General features: G+C 44.3%; 1 protein-coding gene across 1 annotated transcript in view; it reads right to left on the bottom strand.

Moving 5' to 3' along the window:
- Positions 1-1,196: 1,196 nt before the first annotated feature.
- Positions 1,197-24,666, bottom strand: part of TENT4A (terminal nucleotidyltransferase 4A) — a 47,793-nt gene continuing 24,323 nt past the window's right edge. Inside the window, exons 5-12 of the mRNA XM_060253972.1 lie at positions 23,198-23,305; positions 20,561-20,689; positions 19,022-19,235; positions 15,057-15,183; positions 7,405-7,505; positions 5,275-5,441; positions 4,276-4,434; positions 1,197-4,001 (exon numbers count right to left, since the gene is read on the bottom strand). Of these exons, the coding sequence (XP_060109955.1) occupies positions 3,819-4,001; positions 4,276-4,434; positions 5,275-5,441; positions 7,405-7,505; positions 15,057-15,183; positions 19,022-19,235; positions 20,561-20,689; positions 23,198-23,305 (1,188 nt within the window). The 3' untranslated portion in view covers positions 1,197-3,818. The remainder of the gene's footprint in view (positions 4,002-4,275; positions 4,435-5,274; positions 5,442-7,404; positions 7,506-15,056; positions 15,184-19,021; positions 19,236-20,560; positions 20,690-23,197; positions 23,306-24,666) is intronic.

The raw sequence follows: 24,666 nt of genomic DNA, 5'->3' as shown, positions 1-24,666 counted from the left end.
AACCCAGATACGATTCTAGTCCCAAAAATCTTGCATAAATCTGGTCATTTGTTCCACCAGGTGGCAAATACACATTTACTATTATACTGTATGAATTGCTACTCTCAAACAAAAGGGCTAATGCAAACTGGTCATAATTGGGAAGTGATATGACAGTCGATCGGAGCGCAGAGGAAATTAAGATGCAGAGACCACCTCCAGCTCTACCATGTTCTGATGCCTCTGCAGGAAGAGCAAATGCATAACCCTTCAGAAGGGCTCCTCCAGGCACCAGGTTTCCTGACAAAGCACTATGTCAAAGTTGCAAATGGGATTCATTGCACTGATTTCCCTCACTCTGCAATACCATCCCCTTAAATTCCAGGATATCAGGGACAGAACCTGACTACTGGGGGTCTTTTTATGAATCTTACAATCAGGGGATTTATCTAGTCGAGGCAGAGGGGAAATGCAGTCCAATTTGCCCTCAGCATCTAAAAAAATACCAAAAAATGCAGAGCGAGAACTTGTTTCCAAAATAAGGAGTAGATGATCACTCTCACAATGAGGGGCAACTTTACTCAAAATTCTGCAAGGTGAGAAGACACCCCATAAAGCTGGCTGGCAACAGGGCAGAGGAATTTTTCATATATTTCATATCTCAAGTGCATAATTAACCTACAGTGTTCACGACAACCAAAAGCAGAGATGGGCATTTTGTTGTTGTTCAGTTGCAGTTTTAAAAAAAGAAAAATTAGATCCACTTTCCACGAACAGCTATTGCTGTGATAAATAGCATTTCCATATCCAGTGGCCCAAGCTTCTCAGTTCCTGGAAGCTAAACAGGTTCAACCCGGTTAGCATTTGCAGGGGAGACCACCAAGGAAGTCCCGGGTCACTACACAAAGGTAGGCAATGGCAAACCATCTGTCACTTGACAGCACTTTCCTGCTTCAGGGCAGTGAATGTACCCTTCAGTGCTGAAGCCAAACCTGGGGTGGGATGGAGGGGCTCCCATCGCTTAGTGCACACGGCTAGCAGAGGTCTCAGAGACAGCCACTGGCTGCTTTCCAAACTGGCTGCTGGAACACACGGACCTTCCAATCTGATCCACCATGGCAGTTAGTTTCTTGTTATGTGTGTGTGTGTGTGTTTTTTTTAAATGCAAAAATAAGGGTTACAAATTAGTCATGGGTTAAAAAAGGTCACCAGACAAATGGCCTTGAAAGTTTATTAAAAATCAAAGAATACAAAACTTCACATAAAAATATGTATTTTAGCTTTCCACACAGTTATACACACAAAAAGAATAACATGATATCTTAAACAGCTATCCACGGTGCTATAGAACATAACCCATGTGGTAGCCAGTGCAATTTATTGGTTCACCATGACTCTAATGGAACGTGATACCTGCTTCTCTTAAGCCTATCCTGTTTTTAAAGATGGACACTATTTCAAACACTGCGGTTTCTGTAATGGAGGTTCATACTCAATATTGCTAGCATGTAAGAATGGTACAGATCTGTGTATCAGCCCTTGAATACTGGGTTTATTCAAGCTTCGATCTTTTCTTGTGCCAGCATCTGTTTAAATCCCTGTGAAGTTAAACCAAGCAGTCAAGGCTAAAAAGTCAGACTCCAAGAGGACTGAGATCTTGGCAATTCAAAATTCAATCACTGTTCATATGCTCACTAGTTATTACTCATCTTCTAAAATATTTGTGGCATCTTTCCTAGGGAAGAATAAGCACTGTTATATTTTCCTCCGGCTGTGGGGCCCTGAGCAGCTATAATGCAGATATTGCCAAATGCAGGTTCCCCCAAAACCACTTTTCAACAAGTCCTTTGGATCAGCTGTTGTATATGCAGCCCTTAAGATCATAACCCAGATGTTCAGAGCAATTAACATCAGATAGCTTATGACTAGGTTTATTTCCCACTGCTGACTGCTCAACTGACACACTGCATTAGCAAAGCTTCTGCCTCTGTTCGTTCTTGCCTGCGGAAGGAATTTTGTACTTGCAGACTTACCTTTCCCAACAGATGCTGGCACAGTAAAGTCATACTGTCATTCCTTTCCCGTAATAACAAAACAGCAGCGTACATCCAATGCTAATACAAATGCTCATTAATGAACAGTCGTAGAATTTTCAAGTTGTAGTTGTGATAAACTCTGAATCGAGATGAAGTGCAGATGACATGTGCTACTCTATAGTTTGGAATGTCACACTCTTCTCTTTACTGGACCCCAAAACTTTCACGTTCCATTTTGACGGGTTTCTTTAGTGTGTGCCATGCTGACATCCAAGGCAGATATTAAAGCTTAGTTTCACAGGAATAAGTCCATCTCAAACATTCAAAGATCAGTTTTTAAGAACATTTGTTTCTTCATTTCAGAAATACAAAAGATGAGCAAGATGATTCTCCATTTAAATATTCTTTCTGGGCTCCTAGTTCAAGCAGAACTAGTAAGACAGGGCTCTGGAGATTTAAGAATGTTCATTTAAAAAAAAAAAGCATGAAAAGATGCGACCAATGGCAATGAGGTGCTTTTTAAAAACCCAGAGCTATGAAGGATGTACATTTTTTGCTTTAAAAAAAGTTAAGAGTTGTCATGGTGATATACAGTTGCATAGTATACCTGTATGCATCTGAGAAAGAGAGTGTGTGTGCATGCCCAGGAAGCATGGGGCAGTGCCCCTTCTGCAAGATAACAAAAAGTTACTTTAAAAGCACAGAAAATCTGAAGTGTACATTTCAGGAATTTGCTCCTGACACAATTAATGCACACCACAACACAGATTCCTCAGCAGAACCAACGCAAATCCTTTCTCCCCATTCTTCAGGTTGGATATTTTAGTCAGCAACATTGTTTAGACCCAGAGTGCAAATCATAACCAACCATTTGTCAAATATTTGGAACTTGCTCTGACCAAGAAAAACAAAAAAGGCTTTTTTTTAATAAGCTGAAGGTACGATCTAGTGAGATGTCCTACTCTGCGATTCCTGTTGAAGTGAAGAAGAGTTGTACAAGTTCACTAGACCGTGCCCCATCTTTCTAGTGACAAACTGGTGTCAAATAATGAGTAAAATAAAAGAAGGGGTCAAAACACTTTGGAACTTAATATTTTTTTGAATTAAAGAAAAGCCAAATTAGTAGTTCCACTGTAGGTTAAGAAACCTACAGTATCAGCAATGTGATGGAGCTGCTTGGACAAGCCCTCCTAAACTGTGAACCCCACTTAGAAAATTCAAGAATCTGTGGAAGCAAAACCAAAACTGAAAGAATCCCCCACTCTCTGAATTCTCCATCTCTTAAACATAACTTAATCATACCATTATGCAAGTTAAAATATTTGTGGAGTTATTGAACTAAAATTATGCTTTGAACAAAGAAACTTTTGAGCAAAAAAAAGGGGGGGCAGCAGCATACAAAGTGGCAAAGATCTTCTACAAGAGAAAAGTAAAGTTCAAACCATCTGTAATTTTTCTGATGAAACAAAGAAAATTCCACAACAAACAAACGCAACTACAGCACATGTGCCATGGCGTTTATGGTCCTCACACAGTATTCACACCAGAGCTGCTTTGGCACTGTAGTACGTCATAGATAGGGAGAAGACAAAACTTCCACGTTGTATAAGGCTTCACAGATAAGCACAATAAATTTCTTTTTAGATGGACTCCACCACCACACAAAGAAACATGCAAATGTTGAATGCAGTTATTTGGCAACACACTCAAACGGATGCACTCAGCGCTGGTCTTGAGTCCCCCCGCCCCAGCCTGGCATCACACTCCATGGCTTAGTCAAGAGCAGACCCCTTCAGTCAGCCATCATCTGCTAAGGCTAATAGGCAAACTGTCTCTATGCTTCTTTCTTCTCCAGATATTACGGTTATATTGGTGGTGACCTCTGTTGCCAACTGGCTGCCTCATGATTCCATTGCTGGCAGAATTGTATTCACTGCATTGGTTATGACTGTGAGCACCCTTCAAGGAAAACTTCATTCCGCTGTGCTGCTGGAAGCATAAGAAGAGTTCAAGATTATGGCCTGATGAAAACCCACACATCTCACTAACTTTTCCACCTAACCTTAATCAAGGGCAGAGTCATATCACGGCTTCTCAATGTATGTTACTCACAAGATCTGCCTTCATTCATACGAAGTGACAATATGCTTAGAGGACAGTCTAGAACACTTCCTAAACAAGTGGCATGAACTTGTCCCCACTGCTCCACATGGACCAGACCACTATCAATTATCGGAGGATTCCATTGGGCAGCACATACCTGATTGTTAGTTGCCATGATCAAGGTTCTTGCAGGCACAGACTGCGTTTTACCACTGGGCAGAGGCAATGTGTGTGGTAAGCTGATCGTAAGCTGAGATGGTGCTTGTAGATTGAAGTGGTAGACATTAGGAGTTGTGCAAGGCGGAGTATCCGAATCCTTGTGAAACAGGAAAGGGATGGAAGGTGGTGGTTGTTGTTTGTTTTAAAAAGGAAATGTAACATTGACTACTAATTTAAAAACAGCAGTGTATAAATTAACCCAGGGCTTCAGAAGACCAAGGAAGTTGCCTCTTCTAATAGTCCTATCTTAAGATTTGAACGCTTTTCTTTAAAAAAATAATAATAATAATAAAGCATTCATGGTCACCTTGCTTTTGAATAAATACTGTGGGACTTAGAAAAATAATTATGAAGTATTTTGCGATTATTTTTCGAATGACATAAAATTCGACCAAGGGAGAAACCTCCTGCTTTCTGCGGATTAATACTGCACTGAATCCTTGCCACTACGATCAGATCTCTGGAGCAGGATCAGAGGAAAACCAAGTTCTGGGGGGGAAAACGTATTTCAGTTCTGCGTCTTGCAGTCTTATACCGTCAGAGTACATCTGTTGGGCAACACTCAGCACAACATGCAGCCCTCTAGAAAGAGGGTGCGGCTCATGAAAAGGCACCTCCTGCATTCCAGGAAACAAAGAAAGCTTTCTTTCAAGTGTGAAGCTTTTAGGGAAACGGATAAAGAGGAAGAAATGCCGAAGTGGCACCAAGCATATTCTTTCACGATTTAGTTATGGGGATAACACAGGCATTTCAGAGAACCTTCAGTCTTTTAAACAATCAGGTTTTCAAGAAAGTAAAAAACGGTTTCTGTTTTAGCTAATTTAAGTGACACGAATGTTACAGAAGCTGCATTACAATTTGCAGCCTTATATCAATATCGCATTACATTAAAATTAAGCTAGAAACAAGTAGAAAGTAGCTAGGAATGGGGACTTACAATATCGCTGCCAGAAAGAGATGAAACGGAAGAGGTGGATGAACCCGACGACAACTGCTGGGAACCACTGAAGGACAATGGCAAACGCTGGCCATATAGCGATTCAGCATCTCTGTTCTGGACTACAGTAAATGGAGACACTGGTTCTACTCTTTTCATCTGAATATCTGTCAGGATGGACATTCAACAACATTGCATATAAAAGCATCATCTTTTATATTAAAGAAAGCCAATACTAATTTTTACATAGGCAACAGTAGGCAGTTACCACAAAGTGACAAGTGCACCGCATGATTCACGACACGTGGCTCAACTGCAGCTTGGGATAATGTCTGTGATAACAAATTATTGCTTGCAGTCAATATCTGGCCTGGAGACCAAGCCCTAGAAGGTGTCAAGACTGCTTCTTGCCAGGAGCACATCCATTTTGGCCCAGCGGGATGCAGCTGTGGTGATTTGCTTGGTTTAGTGAGCTTGCTGGATAATCTACTGTGTTATGCCTGTAACTATGCATAAGCAGTTTTCCACCCTGGGAATGTGTGGTACAACTAGGCGTTGAAGGTCAGTCGCTTCACCTGCCCAGAGACTTTCGCTTTTGAGAATAACCTGCTTCAGCAAGAACTGATCACAAGGGGGGAGGGGATGCTCCCACTGGTAGAGAAAAAGGTGCTTTGACTTTAAGCTTATAACGGTCTGAACAGAAGGTTATATATGGATGTCATATGAACATATGAAGCTGCCTTATACTGAATCAGGCCCTGGGTCCATCAAAGTCAGTATCGTCTTCTCAGACTGGCAGCGGCTCTCCAGGGTCTCCAGCTGAGGATTTTCACACCTATTTGCCTGGACCCTTTTTTGGAGATGCCAGGGATTGAACCTGGGACCTTCTGCTTCCCAAGCAAATGCTCTACCACTGAGCCACCGTCCCTCCTGAGCCTGAGGGGCTCAGTTTCGCCAAGACTCCGTTCTTGGAACTGTAACATCTTAATTTAATGAATAAACCTTATTTGATTACATTCTAGAGGTGATCATTTATAGGGATTGTGCAGCACTTAACATGAGGAAAGGCTGAAGGACTTGGGAATGTTCAGTCTGGAGAAGAGGAGGGGGGGGGGACATGATGGCTCTCTTTAAATACTTGAAGGGCTGTCACTTAGAGGGGCAGGGAGATGTTCCTCTTGGCAGCGGAGGAGAGGAATTGCAATAAGGGGTTGAAATTATAGGCAGGAAGGTACTGGCTGGATATCAGGAAAAACTTTTTTACAATAAGAGTTGTTCAGCAGTGAAATCAGCTACTGTGGGAGGTGGTGAGCTCTCTCTCGCTGGCAGTCTTCAAGCAATAGCTGGACAAACTAGACTGATCCTGCATTAAGCAGGGGTGTCAAGCACCACTGCCACTATGGGGTTAATTCTTCTGAATGATATTGTATCCTCCCCCCCTTCTCTTCCTTGGCTATGTGTTGATTATGCCTGCCCCCTGTTGCTTAGTCTATGCTAAGTGCTGCTTCCTGCAAGAATGCTGTAAACAAGAATGGTACCCTGGGAATGTAGGTGCTTACACTTCACCTTATGAAAGCAGAGGCAGGGGCCATGAGAACAACTTGCTCTGGACTGTGGGAACCGCAGGGGAGGGGGCTGTGCTTCTGCGCACTTTTGCTTTCGCTAGTATACCTGTACCCTTTGAGTCAAAGTCTTGCCTCAGACCCCGAAATGTGAGTCTCTGCCTTACCTGATTCCTTAATAAACAGAACCATTTGAAGCCAACAGACTCTTTACTGAGGGGGGGGGGGGGGCGGAATTGGACTAGAAGGGGGTTGGACTAGACGGCCCATTCCAACTCTGTGATTCAACCAGCACATGAGAAATGGAAACTATGGTCTTAATTAAGTTTGCAAGCCATGATTTTTCAAAATTTGAATTTACAATCTGTAGTTATGGCACCATCTCTGGAAGCCACACCATCCTTCAAGACTGAACTCCTAAGCAGACGGAAAAAGAACACAAGCAGCACCAAACTCTGATGAGAGCGATGTCTAAACTGAGACACTGTGTGACAAAAATGAGAGAGTTCACTGACAGCTAACTACAAAAAGTGTAAACAGGCATTTTTAAATGAATCCCTCCACTCACCAAGATCAGCTGGCAGGTTAACTTTGCTTCCCCATTTATTTTTAATCCAAGTTCTGTAATCAATTACTTCCTGTGTCACTTTGATTATTCTCCCTAAAGTGCTGGAAGACAAAATTTTCAACCACGTAAGATATCAGGGCACAAACACCGAAGCAGGATTTTTCTGCTTTAACAACACTGATTCATGGAGGGATGGCTGCAACTAAGAAGCCTCCTTAGACATGCAAAGGACCTTGCACGGACTTCATGGTACTTTTATCAGCTACTCTCCATTTCTCTTGGGCCCAAAAGATTTTAAAAGGCAGTGCAGAATGTGGAATGGAAAAAAACCTGATTGCTTACCTGTAACTGATTATCTTTGAGGGGTCATCTGTACATTCACACCTATGGGATACAGAGCATCTGCGCTGATCCTGATAGGTAACGTTAACGCCTAGATAGAAAGGATTTTCATGTCCTTCCCAGTGCCATGTGCAGAGGTTCCTGCCAGTTCCTTCTGACCATTGCAAGCCCTTAGAGGGGGACCTGCAGCAGCTTGAAGGAGGGCGGGTGGTGTGAATCCATAGAGGGCCACTTGAAGATCATCAGTTACAGGTAAGCAACCTGTTTTTTTCCCATTCCACATTCTGCACTGCCTTCTTGTCTTCTTTGTAACCTGTTTATCTTCTTTGTGGTCTCTGTGCATCACACCCATGGAAGAATAGCAAGCCAAGTAAAAGAGCCTTATCTGGAGGAGGGTGATTCAGGGACTCAGGAAGAGACCGTTTGCAATATTGCTCAGCCCAAAGAGGTCCTCTGCGAGTGATGACTATCCAGAGCACAGTGTCTCACAAACATGTGAGGTGTTGCCCAGGTGACATCTCAGGAAGAAGAACTCCTTTGAGGAACGCTGTTGTCGGGATCAAGTCCCTGGCAGTTATGGCTGTTACTTTTACTGGTATTATTTCCTTTGCTTGTTAATGCCCCAGTATTATCAAGTGATTGCCATTGCATTTATATGATGTACTAACTCCATACTGCAAGAGTATCCACGAATACTAACCCCATTGATCTTTGTAGCCATTTGGTATGTTGTGTTCTGTGGGACCTGCAGGTGGAAGAAGAGCACAGGGAGACACCACTAATCTAGTCTCCCACAGTAACGCTGATAGGAACCAACTGAACGGGGAAGGAGTATGTGGAATGTGGCCTTGATTGGAAGTAACACAGAGGCTTGGGGAAAGAACTTCTATTAATTCAAAAGACTTTTCATGGGTGCGGGAAAAAGGGGAGCTGTTATTCTGTAACCTTTAAGTGCCAAGGATCTGCAAATTCACTTCAGTCTGGCAAGACTTGATCTTGCAATTCATGCCATTCGTGTGTGCTTCAAGCCTCATCATTAAAAGCTTCTTTTGAACCAACTTAACGAGCCTCATGATGGAACTTGGGCAAAACCTTAACAGCTGTAGAGGCTGCAAGTGCTCAGGTGGAGTGGGCATGAACTGGTCCAGGGAGTGGCTTCTTTGCCAGCAAGAAGCACAGTTTGATTGTTACTGCTATCCATTGTGACAGGTGTTGAGAGGAGATTTTGTGTCCCAAAGTCTTGGTTGCTTCGATCACAAACAAAGATGGTGACTTGCAGTACGCTGCGTGTCCGATGAAGATGGAAGGACAAGGTCCTGCAGATGTCAAGAGCATGAAGAAGGAGAGAGGGAAGGTGGAAAGAAACCAATTTTAACTCTAAATGCATCCTCCGAGCCATTGGCTGGCTTGGCTGGGAGAAGTGATTTAAAGAGAGAAATGCCTTTTCCTAGCTAGCCAGAAGGGTGGTGTGGGCTTCGAGAGCCACACAGTATGTATGAAAGAGTCACATGTGGCTCCCGAGCCACAGTTTGGCCATCCCTGCTGTAGCACCATCAACTCTCCTGTGTGTCTAGAGGAGGTAGTGGCCACCGGAAAAGCTGTTTTCCAGGCTAGAAGGTAGTCATGGGCTTGAAGAGCTTGGACGTGAGTTGGTGTAAGACCAAGGGTAGATACCAGACAGGTGTAGGTTGCCTTGCTGGGGGAAACAAGAAGGCCTTTCAGAAACTTTTCAGTAGAAAGGTAAGTAAAAACTGAAAACCTGTCCACAGGTGTATGGGATACCGAAATGACAGCCAGGTAGACATGGATGGAGGAGTGGCTGAGACTCCTGTTCACCAGGGACAAGAGAAAGCCAAACATGGTTGTCAAGTCAGAACATGGCAGTGAACTATTTACGGAAGCTCAGTATTGCAAGAATTGCTTCCGCTTATACGCATATAATTTTCATGTGGAAGGCTTTCTACTGTTGAGTAGAATGTGCTCAATCCTGGCCAAGAGTTCATTTAGGGCAGTTCCCATGCCATCAGTTTCATATGTGGCACACTGTGGTGTAAGACTTGTCCCCTGTGGGCTAGAAGCAGGTTGGGTTCCGGGGGGAAACTGGTGGAAGATCCCCCTTGACAGAAGCAGTAGAGAAGGGAACCAGCGTTGTCTTAGCCACCATGGAATGATTAGGATGCCTGGAGCATTTCTCATTATCGCTACCCTGGTTATTAGAGGTAGTGGAGGGAACAGGAAGAGGTGCTGATGGTGCCAGGGGTAAAGGAGCCCGTCCGACAGCAAGAGGGGGTTGGTTCCCCTCTGGAGCAAAAGGCTGGTCACTTTGCATTGTGTCTCGTGGCAAAGACATTGATGGCTGGCTGTCCCCAGCTCCAGAACAGAAGTTGGACATTTTTCCAGTTCAACTCCCATTCATGAAACAACCTCCCCACCCTTGCTGAGAAAATCTGCTCAGATGTTCTGGAGCTCAGGAAGGTGTGAGGCCAGCAGGACAATATTCAGAGGGAGACAGTCCTCCCAAATATCCAGTGCAAGGAGACAGAGTTGTCTGGAGACTGTATGTCCCTATTGTCCAAACAGTAGAGGGCAGCTGTGTTGTCCATGAGAACAGTTACTACAAAATCCTTCAGCAGATGTTGAAAAGATTGGATGGTGCATCTGATGGCCAGGAGCTCCAAATAGTTTATGTGTTGAGAAACCAGATGCGGCTCCCAAGGAGCACCTATGCAAAGTCTGTTGTGGCATGCCTCCCAACCCCAAAGAGAGGCATCATTCGTTATCATCATGATTGGGGAGTTAGGATGAAAGGGGGTGCCTTCCATCAAGTTGTGGTGTTTTCCCACTATGAAAGGGAGTCCAGAACCTGTGACGGTAGTCACACTCCCTCAATCGGGAGTGAATGAGAGGCCAGAAGGTTCTGACAAATCAGACTTCCAGAGTTCTTATGCAGAAGCAGGCAAGGGTGAGAACCGCCATGGTGGAAGCCATGAGCCCTAGGAGGCATTGGATCTGAAGGGCAGAGGCATTCCTTTGGTCCCGAATGAGCTTAATTAGCGAGAGAAGAGCCTCCACCCTCTGGTGGTGGGGGGGGAGGAAAACCCTGCATAGGAGAGAATCCAGAATAGCTCTAGTGATCTGGATCCGGGTCAATGGTGTGAGATTCAATTTTTTGTGGTTGACCTGAAAGCCCAAATCGTGGAGCAGAGACACTGCGATGTCAAGATGATGTCAAAGGTTTTGCTTGGAGTCTGCAATGACCGGCCAGTTGTCTATATAGGGGGAAATGGTTATTCTCTGGAGGCAAAGGTGTACAAAAATAACCACCATGGTTTTGGCGAATACACAAGTGGCCATGGAAATGCCAAAGGAGAGAGCTTTGAATTGAAAATGGAGGTCCCCTAGTGCAAAGTGGAGCTAAGGGCAGGAATGTGGATGGATGGTCAGGAAATATGCATCTTTGCGATTCAATGTGGCCATCCACTCCCCTTTCCAAAGGGGTGGAAGTATGTTCTGTAGGGATGCCGTCCTGAACTTTTTGTACACAATGATTTTGTTCAGAGCTCTGAGGTCCAATATAGGGTGATTGCACCCATTCTTCTGGGGGACGGTAAAATAGCGGGACTAGAACCCTGAAGAAGATGATATTGGATTTATATCCTGCCCTTCACTCTGAATCTCAGAGTGGTCACAATCTCCTTTACCTTCCTCCCCCACAACAGACACCCTGTGAAGTGGGTGGGGCTGAGAGAGCTCTCCCAGAAGCTACCCTTTCAAGGACAACTCCTGTGAGAGCTATGGCTGACCGAAGGCCATTCCAGCAGCTGTAAGTGGAGGAGTGAGGAATCAAACCCGGTTCTCCCAGATAAGAGTCCGCGCACTTAACCACTACACCAAACTGAAGGGTGTGATGCAGCAGGAATGGGTTCTATGGCTTGTTTGGTGATAAGATTGTCTATTTCTTCCAGAAGCACTGTGGAAGGAGGATTGATGACGAGTTCAGAGGCTGGAGGAGTCTGAACTAATTCTGTACTATATCCCTTTGTGATGATGGATAGGACCCACTGGTCTGATGTTATTCTTTCCCATGTTGGTAAGTAGGGATGGAGATGAGTGGGTGTGGAGGGAAGTAGGATGATGGTTAGGGGGTTGGTTAGGGAGTCAAAGGCCGTGTTTGGGAGATGACTTAGATCTGCTAGTCTGAGAAGAAGATGAAGAAAATTTTGATTTAGCATCATAAGGAGGGCACTGCTGGTTCTGGTGAGGTATGGGACTCCAAGACTGATCTGGAGAAGATTTGGTGAAGCACTTGTGAGATCAATACTTGTTCCAAGGTTTCTGTTTTGATGACCTGGAGGAAGTAAAAAAAAAACAACCACCAATTTACGTAAGGTTTTGATGCTTTTGCCAAGGCCCTGCAGGAACGTGTCAGTAGTAGAGTTAAATAGTCCTTCGCCTTCTAAAGGCTCTACAAAAGATCTGGTGTCTTGAGGAAGGGTGGCAGATCTGAGCCGAGAATGGCATCGTAAGCTGATGGCCCATATCAAGGTTTTAGAAAAGACATCCAGAGAGTGTTTTGTGGTGTTCATGATGCTTCACCAGTAGCATGCCTTCTTTTTTGATACAGCAAGCTGCTTGGCGCTTATCCTCAGGCAGCGAGTTGAAGACATCTGCCAGTCGTTCGCACAGAGGCTATTGGTAGTGTCTCATGCAGACTGCATAGCTTGTGGTTTTGATGCCCAGCACCCCAGCCAAGTAAATTGTCCTTCCAAATAAGTCCACGTTTTTTCCTTCTTTGTCTGGGGGTGCTCCTCCCTAGACAGAGAGGTCACCACCACTGTTGGGTTTTGGATGGGCAAAGAGGAAGTCAGACTCCGCCTCCTGAATCATATACTTGTGAGCTCTTCTTCAAGAAGAGACTGGCATGGAGGCTGGCTTCTGCCAAGGTGCTTTAGCAGCTTGCAGGAGAACTGAGGTCATGGGCAGTGCCAATGGCAGAGATACATCTCTCTGTATGATGTCGAAAACTGCATCGGTTACAGTCGGTTGGGGTTGTATCATAGAGAGGGCTATGTACCAGCCATTTGATGAAATCTTCTGAGGGCAAGACCAAAGATTCCTTAGTCACCTTTGGTGTTGGGGAAGGTTCGGTGTTCAGTAAGGTAATCCTCTGAGTCTTGGTTGGAGCGCATGGAGGACATTTCTGTGTCAAAGGGTTCTGACTGGTGTCTGGATAGTGGCAGAGTTTTTAGCTTGGTAGGCTGTGGACAGGGTTTCCATGGAGATGGTTGTTTTGGGGGACAATCAGTCAATGAAGGTTTCAGTAATGGCAGTTCCACCGTCAACCTGGGGTCTTGATATTGAGAGTGGTAGGAAGTCAGAGAGTGGATGTCCCAGTCAGGTGGAGGTTGGGAGAGCCATGACAAGGTTGATGGTTCGGGGTATGCTCCATAAACATATTGCCATTTATGTTGATCCCATGGGACTGGTGGAGGTGGTGATGGAGAGAGTGGTCGGTCAAGCAGGCCGTTTGGGGTAGAAGGAAGTGGATTCCTGTGGAGTAGGTGATTAGACAAGTCAAAACAGTTGTCTGGTCAGTACTTAACTGGTGTCAGCTAAGACAGTGGACTGCCTTCAGTGATGGAGGAAAAGAAGTGAGTTGTTTGCTGAGTCAGGTTGATCTTGAAGTCCAAAAGTCAAGTCACTTGAGCTGGCGGTTTGGAGAATGGAGTTGTTCATATCAGTGAGTCTAGAAGCTGAAGTGGGGGGACCAGGGTTGATTCTGGAGTGTGGCGAGGGGAGAGTGCTTTCTCAGGCTGGTGTGAGGGCTCTTGGATTTTTCAGATTATTTCTTGTGCCATTCTCCTTATCCCTCTTGTGCTCTTTACCCTTCCTGTATTTCTTGGCAGGAGTTGGGGTGTCCGAATCAGATGCCAGAGCCAGCACCGATTGATCAGCATCAGAGTGAGCTAGGACCACCTGAGTGGAAGTTGACATGGAAGGGGTTGATGTCAAGGCATGTCTGGAGTCATCCTGAGAAGGATGGTGGGATTTCCTGAGGCAGAGAAAGCAGAGTGCATGTCCATCTGGTGGGAGAAATTTTGCTACGCACTTGGTGCACCTTTTGAAGCACCCTCAGAGCTTTTCCATGTGGTGGTAAAGGAAGTATGATGAGGGAAAAGGGTGGAAGGGAACAGGCCCCAGGCCCTCTGGGACAGTGGGGGAGCAAATAGCCAATGAAAAGAGTCACTAACCCACCAAAACTGTCTCTCTAGGGGTCCGGAGAGTGAAGACTGCAAGAAAAATGAAGACAAAGTAGAAATGGTAGAAAAAAACTAGGCGAATGAGGTAAGTACTGCCAAGGTCAAGGAGAAAGATCCTATCCATGCAGCAGTCAGAAAAGAACTGGTGGGATTCTCATGCCCCTCCCAGTGAGCATGCGCAGTGGAGCCCCTGGGCATGACACTGGGAAGGGGCAAAAATCCTTTCTAACTAAGCTTTGACGTTACTGAACAGGATTGACACAGATGCTCAGGGGTGTCAAACTTGCAGTTCAGTAGCCGAATCAGGCCCCTCGAGGGCTCCTATAGGCCCCCAAGCAACTGGCTGTCATCTGCTTCCTTCTCCCTATTTCTTGCTTCCATCTGCATAACAGCTTGCTTTGCAAGCCTTGCTCAATCACACAGGAGCTACAGAGCAAAACCTCTATTTTCTCCCTTGGCTGTGGCTCCTCCCTTGGGGAGGAAGGAGGAGAGAAGTCTTACTTTGCCAGGCTCTCTCAAGTGAACAGCAGAGATACTGAGCCAAGCCTCTCTTCCTTCTATTGGCTGAGGCTCCCCCGCAGTCCCCTGGGGAATGAAGGAAAGAGCCAGAGTTTCTTTTGCCCAGTTCCCTGGATCCCATGGGAGAAATACAAGGAAAACACCTTTAAGACCAATGAGTACTAACGTTTTAAGCATGTTTTCAGGGTTTTTTTTAAAAAAATATTTGTGTTTGTCTGTGTTCTTTATAAAATTTATATCTCTGCTACCTAATCTTAAATAGGTACACATATGGCCTGGCCCAACGAAGTCTCATTTATGTCATATCCGGCCCTCATAACAAATGAGTTCGACACCCCTGCTCTATATGATGCACAGAGACCACAAAGAAGAGCCACCCAATCTAGTCATGAAGTTCTCCGGGTGCAGCACAGTACCTTGCTGCCGTCAGTTACGGACCCAATTAAAAGAACCATTAGTGCAGAAATGCAAAGTCGAGTCAGTGCCAGTTCCCTAAGTAATAAACAACACCCACAAAGAGGAACAGGTTACCTTTCATAATCTCTGTTGGGATATGATCTGGCAAGCGGAGACACAGCATGGCTAAGAACAATGTAGGCATAATCAAAAACTTGTTTCACTTGCATGGCACCGTAAGAACTTCTGCCAACATCATTTCCTGTAACAATTAAATGGAAAAATGGGTAAGTTTCATCTACACCAGTGTCCCCTCTGAGTTAGTGTGAGCTAGCTCACAGTTTTTTAGCCTCTGGCTCACACATTTTTGTCTTAGCTCAAGAAAAATGGCCCCAGAGAACGCTAATTTAGGCAGCAGCTCGCAACTTTAATGCCAGGAGCTCACAAGTTAGAATTTTTGTTCACAAGACTCCAAAGCTTAGAGGGAGTATTGATCTACATCCATTTTTCATTCAGACTTCTGTGTTCATAATTCCAGGTGGATAGCTGTATCAGTCAGTCAGTAGCAAATAGATATTGATGATAGTGGATTTATATCCCACCCTATACTCTGAATCTCAGAGTCTCAGAGCAGTCACAATCTCCTTTTACCTTTCCCCCACAAAACAGATAGCCTGTGAGGTAGGTGGGGCTGAGAGAGCTCTTACAGCAGCTGCCCTTTCAAGGACAAGCGCTATGGCTGACCCAAGGCCATTCCAGCAGCTGCAAGTGGAGGAGTAAGGAATCAAATCCAGTTCTCCCGGATAAGAGTCTGGGCACTGGACTTTTGTTGCACCTCAAATTCTAACATTTTTTTTTGTCCAACATGTTGTGGAGTACAGTCCACAGAAAGCATATGCTGGAACTGAATTTTATCAGTCTGAGGACCACAAGACTACTTTTTTGGGTTGTTGCCACTGATCCTACATCAAAACTTGAAGCATTCGGCACAGGCAGGGGGGTGGCTAGCTTCCTCCACAGAAGTTATTCCTCCCCCCCACCAAACACTGACACTTTGCTCCCATCTGCTGTTTGCCAGGCCCCGCTGTTGACGAATGCAAATATTCCACTGAAGCTATTTCGTTTTCCACAATGCCTCCTTGAAATGAGAGGACTCTGTTTATTCAGCAGAAGATGATCACATGCCCCAAAGGCTCTCTGTTTAAACCCTGAGGCACAAAACCCAGCAGTTCCTGACTGTGACAGGAGGGGCCATGCTGCAAAGTCGTGGCTGACTGATGGCAAGTCTGTTTCAAGGCAACAGACAAGCAGAAGTTTGTCATTGCCTGTCTCTGCGCAGCAACCCTGGACTTCTTTGGTGGTCACCTGTTCAAACACTAACCAGAGCTGATCCTATCTAGCTTCTGAAACCTGACAACACTGGGCTGATTTGGGCTATCCATGCGTGCCAGACCCTTCGTGGTTCTGTGGCCTCCCCCTTCCCCTGAAATATAAGCTACAGAGAGCTCTGCTTGATCAGACCAAGTGTCTGTTTAGTCCAACATCTTGTTCCTCATTATAGGAAATCAGATGCCATAACTGTTAGCAACACGTATACTGTCTCTGAACATGGAGTTCATTAAGGTGTCATAGACAACAGCTAATGTTAAGGCAGCCGCCTACTGTGAGTGCAGTCTATTTACTTCTACTTGTCGTTTTTAACCAGTTATTGATCCGTTAACAGGACCTGCTTTCTTGTCTTATCGGTACAAAGGATCCTTGGAGGACAAATACGCATCTAGAGGTGAGGGCAGGCTTTAGTGTTAGGAGATCAGCAGTATTACAGCTTTTAAAAGACTTCAGTACATGCTGTAAAGACCCAATGATTTTTAAAATTTGACAATTAGTCTTACAGCTTCACCTAATAATTACTATTTGACTTGGTTCTTCAGATGGAACGTAGCGACCTGGCAACAGCGATCCATGCAACGGTCACCTCGAGATTAAACTACTGTAATGCCCTCTACATGGGGCTGCCCCTGTGCCGAACTCGGAAACTGCAGCTAGTGCAGAATGCGGCGGCCAGGCTGTTAGTGGGACTACTTCGGTGGGAACACGTGCAGCCTGGGCTGAGGGAGTTGCACTGGCTTCCAATTGTGTTCTGAGTTCGCTACTAGGTGCTGGTTATTACCTTTAAAGCCCTATATGGCCGAGGACCTGCCTACCTTAGGGACCGCCTCTCTCCATATGTTCCCCAGAGAGCACTGAGATCTAGTTCCCAAAATCTCCTAAAAATCCCTGGACCAAGGGAGGCCAAACTGAAAGCAACGAGGGAGCAGGCCTTCTTAATAATGGCTCCCCACTGGTGGAATGAGCTACCGGAGGAAGTGCGAGCCCTGCGGGACTTTAACCAGTTCCGCAGGGCTTGTAAAACTGTCTTCTTTCAACAAACCTATAAGGTGGAACCCTGAAAGTGACATCTGGCCATCTGGATATATATATTACTGTAATGTAGCACCCCTAATTTATTGTGGTTTTTAAATATTTATGTAACTGTTTTTAACCGTATTTACTAATTGCATTTTATTATATGAACTGTATTATTATAATCATGGTACACACCATGTCTTGTGAGCCGCCCTGAGCCTGCCTCGGCAGGGAGGGCGGGATATAAATAAAAACTTATTATTATTATGGCTGGGAGTGGCACTGTTCAAGATTTCTCACATTGAGGAACCATCTCCTGCAACAAATTCATCCCAGCAAAACTGTATGATTGCACTGGTTCACACTGCAGCATTGTGCAGCTCTGTAAGTTGCCAAAACGGATCAACCGAAAAGCCAGACTTCAAATGGATTACAGAACTGATCATTTTGTACCAAATAAGATGCACCAACTCAGGGACAGGCAGGCGGGTGCAACATTAATAAATCCAATCACATATAAGATAAAATTGTGATTTCTGCTATCAAACATTTTTGTATTCTATTTTTTTATACCAGTGATGGCATACAGTACAACATCCTATCAACAATTCTGCAGTGGAGACATGGCAAGGAGGAGGAAGAGGAGGAAGAGCTGGTTTTTATACCCTGCTTCTCTCTACCCTAAGAGTCTCAAACCAGCTTACAATGGCCTTCCCTTTGTCTTCCCACAATGGGCACCTTGTGAGGTAGGGGGAGCCGAGAGAATTCTGAGGGAACTGTGACTGGCCCAAGGTCACTCAACAGGCTTCATGTGCAAGAGGAGTTGTCGTGATCCTGGGCCTAGTGAGGCTTGCAGGCTCCAGAGAAGCCTGCCTAGGAGTTACAAAAGAGCCTTCATTTCCCAGGATCCCTTCTGCCCCTCTGATTGGGTGGCAAGGTTTTGGAGGGAAACTGGCCCAGAGAGGGGTAGGGCCTGGGAGGAGAACATAAAAGGGCCAAGCTTAGGCAGGGTGTGTTCTTTTCCTGGAAGGCTGAGCTGGAGGCAGGCTGTAGCCTAGAGAGCTTGCAGCAGGGGAAAGTTCCCTTACCCAAGGGGGTAAGTGTTGATTATTGGAGTAGGGACTGTATACGCATCAGGGCATATTTCACTGTCTTACCCACTTATTATTTGAGCACTGTAAATAAATTTTTGTTGTTATACTCCTTGGATCCTCACATCTCCTTGGTCACAGTTAAGAGGTGTTTCTTAATAAGGAAGACCAGGAGGGCTGGGTACTCTTGGCTCTCCATACAGACCCTTACCAGAGTGGTGGCAGCCAGTAGAAGGCCCTGCTAGGCCCGGCTGTGTGACAGGAGAGGAGAATCAAACCCGGCTCTTAACCATTGCACCAGTTCTGATTCTGCAAAGAAGTCAAAGACTGAGGCAAGTTAAAGGGGTTGTTTTGAGACTATTTAAAAACAAGTGCCAGGAGTGTATTTTGAAACCCAGGGCTTTTTTTGAGCAGGAATGCACAGGAACATAGTTCTGGCTGGCTTAATGCAAGGAGGTGTGGCCTAATAGGCAAATGAGTTCCTGCTGGGCTTTTTCTAAAAAAAAAAAAAGCCCTGTTGAAACCTCTCTTCAGACACCGTCAAGCTCAGTGCAAAATCAGCTTACTTAATGAAAAACATGCTATTGGTCCCCATTCTCTCACCCGGCAAGAGAGGATCTTCAATACACAACATGGATGGGCGATAACCATAAGTCATGGCTTTCAGAATTTCTTCTTTGGCAATATAGGCACCTCCATTTTTTATCCTAATACCAGTTTTCAAGTAATTAAAATTTCTTCCATACAGTTCAAAAAATTCTATTAGAAGCATTCCAAGATTTTCATCTGATCTCCTAGCATCAATTCGTGGGTGCAACTGCAAAGCAAACAAACAAAACAGTCTTATAGCAATTGGGGGACAATCATTTATACTTCTGCCAGTCTGTTGACAGTATGGGATAATTGTTAAGAGGGCTTGACTATAAAGAGACCTGAGTTCAAATTCTACCTTCACCACAAAATTCACTAGTCTCTCTCAGACTTGGAACTGTCGTGAGAATAAAATGAAGAAGAGAGGACCATATAGCCCGCCCTAACTACCAAACTACCAATAATCCACTATTTTTCTTAATGTCCCTTAACAGTCTCTTCTCATATTACAGAAGCAATGGCTCTCACCAGCGTACTGCATCTCAGAATGCTGCTGTTACTTTTTTAGCAAATTACATATTAACTATATTCAGGCAAAGGAAGGCCTTTAAGGAAAGAGAACTGATATTTCATCTGTACAGCTTGCTATTGCCTACATCTTCATGTAGCTGTAATTGACAAGTTTATATCCAGCACCTCTGCTGCTTTATAAATAAGTTCATCACATTCATTAAGCCAGACTGCCTACAGTGACTCTGATGCTTTCTTGTGGCACACTGTTCTTGAGCAATAGAGAATTGCCTTCCTAGTTAAAAGCTTAGAAATAGCCTTTTCTCAATTACTGGAGGAAGACGTCCTGTACATGGTATCCAGGGCTGTAGCCAGCAGTGGGGCAGACACATTTGTGGCTCACACATTTTTGTCTTAGCTCAGGAAAAATGGCCCCAGAGCAAAAAAAAATGTATGCAGTATCTCACCACTTTAATGCAAGCAGCTCACAAAGTAGAATTTTTGCTCACAAGACTCCACAGCTTAGAGAGAACATTGGTGGGTACCATGGGGACCCCGCCTTAAAACTTGTACAGCAAAATAAATAGAAGCAGCCCAGTTAACTCCTAGACAGAATTGTCCAGAAGAGTAAAAAAATAGGTTCGTCAGACTCCCTGATGGAGGGAGGTGTCCCCACGGACAGACTTCACTCTCCCCGCCACTGATCAGCTGGCTGATGGGGAGATACCTACCCTGAAAAAGAGAGCAATCCATCCAACGTGTAGCAATGTGTCTACGTCACTGCCCATTTGACCCAGAAGTGACATCATTACATCTGGGCTGTTGTGGTGACACTCTGGTATTTGGGCAAAAATTCTACGGTAGATGCCAAATTTACCATTGTTTTTTGCCCAAATACCAGTGTCATCTCAGACACGATGACACCACTTCTAGGTCATGCAGGCAGTAACATAAACATGCCACTGTATGTCAGATGGGCCTCTCTGCTGCTCTCAGTAAGTTCCCCCCTCCTCTAGTAAAGAATAACGGAAAAGGACTTACCTGTAAGAAGCTAATTGCCATTAAAATTAGGCTGTAAGAACTAATTCCACCAGTAAAAACTTCATTCAAATCCCTCTGAAGGAGAAATTGTTTTAATACTAAAATCAAGTATGGCAGCAATGAGTATTTCTGCAAATGAAAAGAAACCGCTTTCTGTCAATTAAGTTAGCAGAACACAGCTCTTCTGCTGCCAACAAAATAATCTTGTTGGCAGTTAGGGTTTATTATTTACTGGCTCTGTTAAAGATCGGCCATTGAGCATTAAGAATTTCATATCAAAACAGAAGGTTTTACACACTGCTAGATACATGGTACCTAACAGGAACCTGGTTGACATGGTGTAAATGAACCAATATTTCCTTCACAGCCTCAGGAGTGATAAAGCCATGGATGAGATGGACATTCATATACAAAAATATGAATTTCTCTTCATATGAAAACAAACATTTTCACAATCACTGACAACTTTATCTCATTTAGGGCAGGGTCGTCAAACTCACTTGCTATGAGGGCCGAATCTGACATAAATGGAGACCTTGTCGGGCCAGGCCAGGTGCCTCATAAAATGTAATGCCACGTAGCAGACATACACACTTTATAAAGGGCACAGACACACAATTAAAGGTTTTTTAAATCTTAAAATAAAACATGCTTAAAATATTAGCCCGCTTGCAATATTTTGTTTTACAGTCTCTGATAAATTACCTCTTGCTATGAATTATTGCATCAAAAACTGCAGCCAATGTCTGTGCTGCACCAGTCTTGAATATGTGCTGTTCAGGTGTGCACATCTGTCAGTTGCAAACCTACTTTTGATTAATTGACATCCATTACAGACATCTCATGGTCAATGCTTTGAGCCTAAGACTCAGAGGAACGTGAAGCAGCTGGGCATTGTGAGCTTTTGTACAGAAGTTGCTTCATGCACCAGTCAAGAACATGTGAAGGCACCATGGCACAGACTGAGGGCTATGTGCTTGTCTACAAAACTATAATTTCCCCCAGAAAAATGACTACAACTAAACAAAAAATACAACTCCCCCCCCAACCAAAAACAACTACAAGAACAGAGAGACAGCCATATACAGTGGTCAGTGTCAGCCTACTATTTGGGAAGTCTAAATTCAAGAACCCCAATCAAAGAAAAATGTGAAAGAAAAATTAAAGAAAATTTGCTGGGTAAACCTGGGGTGGAACACACGCTCAGCCTAATGCTGATATTTCTCTTCTAAATAGTTCACATGCTTTCCTATTGAGCAAGACTGGAGGGCATGAGTACAGTGAAAAAGAGGAGGGGGACCCAGTTACACCCATAACAAGCCCAACAAAACTCTCTCTCTCTCTCTGTAGCAAGGCAAAAAGCTCACACCTTCACTAAAACGTTGCTAGTCTTAAAAGCACTCTTTGTAGCTTTCCTGATGGTGTGGTCTATGCAAAGGAAGCTCTGGCTCTTTCTTTCCTTCCCCGGGCATGAGGAGGGGGAGGAGCCTCAGCCATTCATTAGAAGGAAGAGAGGCTTGTCTTCGTAGCTCTGCAGAGTGATTAACTAAGCCTGGCAAACTTAATCACCCAGCAGAGCTATAGAGTCAAGCTCCCTCATTGGCTGAGGCTGCTCCTCCCTTTGAGAAAAGGGAGGGGGGAGAGGGAAAAGCTGCTTTGCTGCCTGGCTTATCTGGGGAGAAACACAAAATGGCAGCTGAAAAAAGCAGGCAAGGGAAATTGAAGCAGATGACAGCAAGTTGCTGGAGGGCCTGATTGGAGCTCTCTAGGGCTAATCCGGCCCGCGGGCCATGTGTTTGACACCCCTTGCTTAAGGCATATCAAGCAAAGAGCAATAAACAAATCTATGAACTGTCTTCCTGTATTCAAATATCACAAGACCTTTTAAAAGTCTACAAAGATGAACACTTGTTTTCTTTGAAATATGGACAACCAAATGTCATGCAAAACCTTTTTGATTAGCAATGTATAAACTCTCTCAAACAGTAATCTCATCACAAAATGTGAGGGACATTCCTGCACAGTTAGTGTGCACGGTGGAGGAATGCATGCTTTTTGCAAGCCAATTTACGTTAAATCCTTTGCACACGTACATTGACATACTGCCCCTTGGGAACTGTGCACTGCCTAGGTAACCATGCAACATTCTATATGTCATAACCAGCTGCCACGTGCCCTTATTCATCATCTGCCAAGGAGCACAGGCCCTACTGTATAAAAAGTGTCAGCATCACTTCAAGCCAATCTGCAGTTGAGCAAAGCCGTCTGTTACTGGGGGCCAACTCCTGTTGCTTCTGCCCCGCAACTTCCATTAATCAGGACTTCTCAGTCAATCAAGTAAGTTGCCTTTTGGCACAAAGGCTGCCTTTTGATTTTTATTCTTTTTAGTATGCTGTAATCTTCCTTGAGTCTCAGCGACAAAGACAGGCTATATAAAGTAAAGAAACATCCCTCCTAACAAAGATCCTAAATGCACATTAGTATCTTTGGCCAAAGGATTTTTCCCTCACAAGCCTCAACGCTGGACAGCTGAGAGCTCCTTCTAGCCTCCCGTTTTCACATGAGGCAACTGTGTCTGCCCTAACACCACCTCCTCCCTGCCCCAAGACCTCCCTCCTCCTCTTCTGTTGACTGTACCTTCATGTAGTCTTTGATAAGTCGAGCTGCCTTCACACCGGTTTCCACATTAAAACTAATGTCAACTTTTACTTCTGTTTCCTGGTCAGTAAGCTTTATTATTGGTACCTGCAACAACAGTTAAACCAGTCAGTCAACCAACCCCAACAATTTTTCAGCAGCTGATCAATTAAAGTCATGAAGCTGCTAAAACAGTCATTTGTTCCAGAAGCTAGAGAGAGATCCAAGCACAGCTCACTAGGGAGCCTTAAACCACCCCACTATAATGAATTGCACATTGATTTAGACCAGTCTTATGTTGGGCTGATATAGACCAAACTGATGGGCTCCTCCTCTCCCCATGCCACTTCCACTGTTGCCAGCACTGTTGCTTGCTAACTAAGGTGACCTGAACCAGCAGCAATGGTAGTTTTACAGGTGAAAGGGCCAATGTGACTCTTGTCTAGCTTTAACATAGAAAGAATGGTGAGGTTTAACACACAGCCTTAAAATGCAATATTGTGCTTTATCACAGTGTACTGCTAAGGTGGCAGCACTCAAGCCTGGGCATTCTTTTAATCTGAAAATCTGAAGCTGGAAGAAACGTCACACAGCCTTTACTGTATGATGCCGCAAGCAGCAAATGCAGAGGCCTGCACAGCTACTGGGGCGCTGACTCTGTAACAGATTATTGGTAAACTGCTCAGATAGTTTACATAGGATATTTTATGGTTACTGATTAGTGACATTAATTATTGATATTACTGTAAATATTAATGTTATTGATTCACACAGCTGTGCATATTTGGTAAAGAATTATTCTTAGCAAAAAATAAAATCTTATCTCTACATCGAGGAAGTTAAATTCTGATAGCTGCACAGAATTCAGCTAACTTCCATAAATTAATTTTGTATCGTTATTCTGTTTGTATTAGTTATGAGGATGCTGCCACGGGGGGGGGGGGGGGAGTATGGTCTTCATGCTAGAAGCATGACTGAGAGGTGATATGATAACCATATTTGAGTACATGAAGGGATGTCATACAGAGGATGGTACAGAATTGTTTTCTGTTGCCCCAGAAGGTCAGACCAGAACCAATGGGTTGAAATTGAATAAAAAGAATTTTCAGTTAAATATTAGGAAGAACTTCCAGACAGTTAGAGCAATTCCTCAGTGGAACAGGCTTCCTCAGGAGGTGGTGGGTTCTCCTTTGGAGGTTTTTAAGCAGAGGCTAGGTGGTCACCTGACAGCAATGCTGATTCTTTGAACTTAACATGGATGAGATTAAACCAATAAAAGCAAAAAACCTCCATGTAACAAAGTCTCAATGCACACAAATTACAAAACCAGTAAAATATTCTATCATAAATTGTGCAAATGATCAAGATAAGTTAATTCCACTCTATATAAACAAGTGCATAGAAAAGAACATCCACCATTCATATAATGAGGAACAGAGAATTCACATCAGTCCAACAGGTAAGTCTCA

Source organism: Heteronotia binoei, chromosome 14, assembly GCF_032191835.1.
Source record: "Heteronotia binoei isolate CCM8104 ecotype False Entrance Well chromosome 14, APGP_CSIRO_Hbin_v1, whole genome shotgun sequence".
Lineage (NCBI taxonomy): Eukaryota > Metazoa > Chordata > Lepidosauria > Squamata > Gekkonidae > Heteronotia > Heteronotia binoei.
This window is presented reverse-complemented; position numbering and strand designations above follow the sequence as displayed.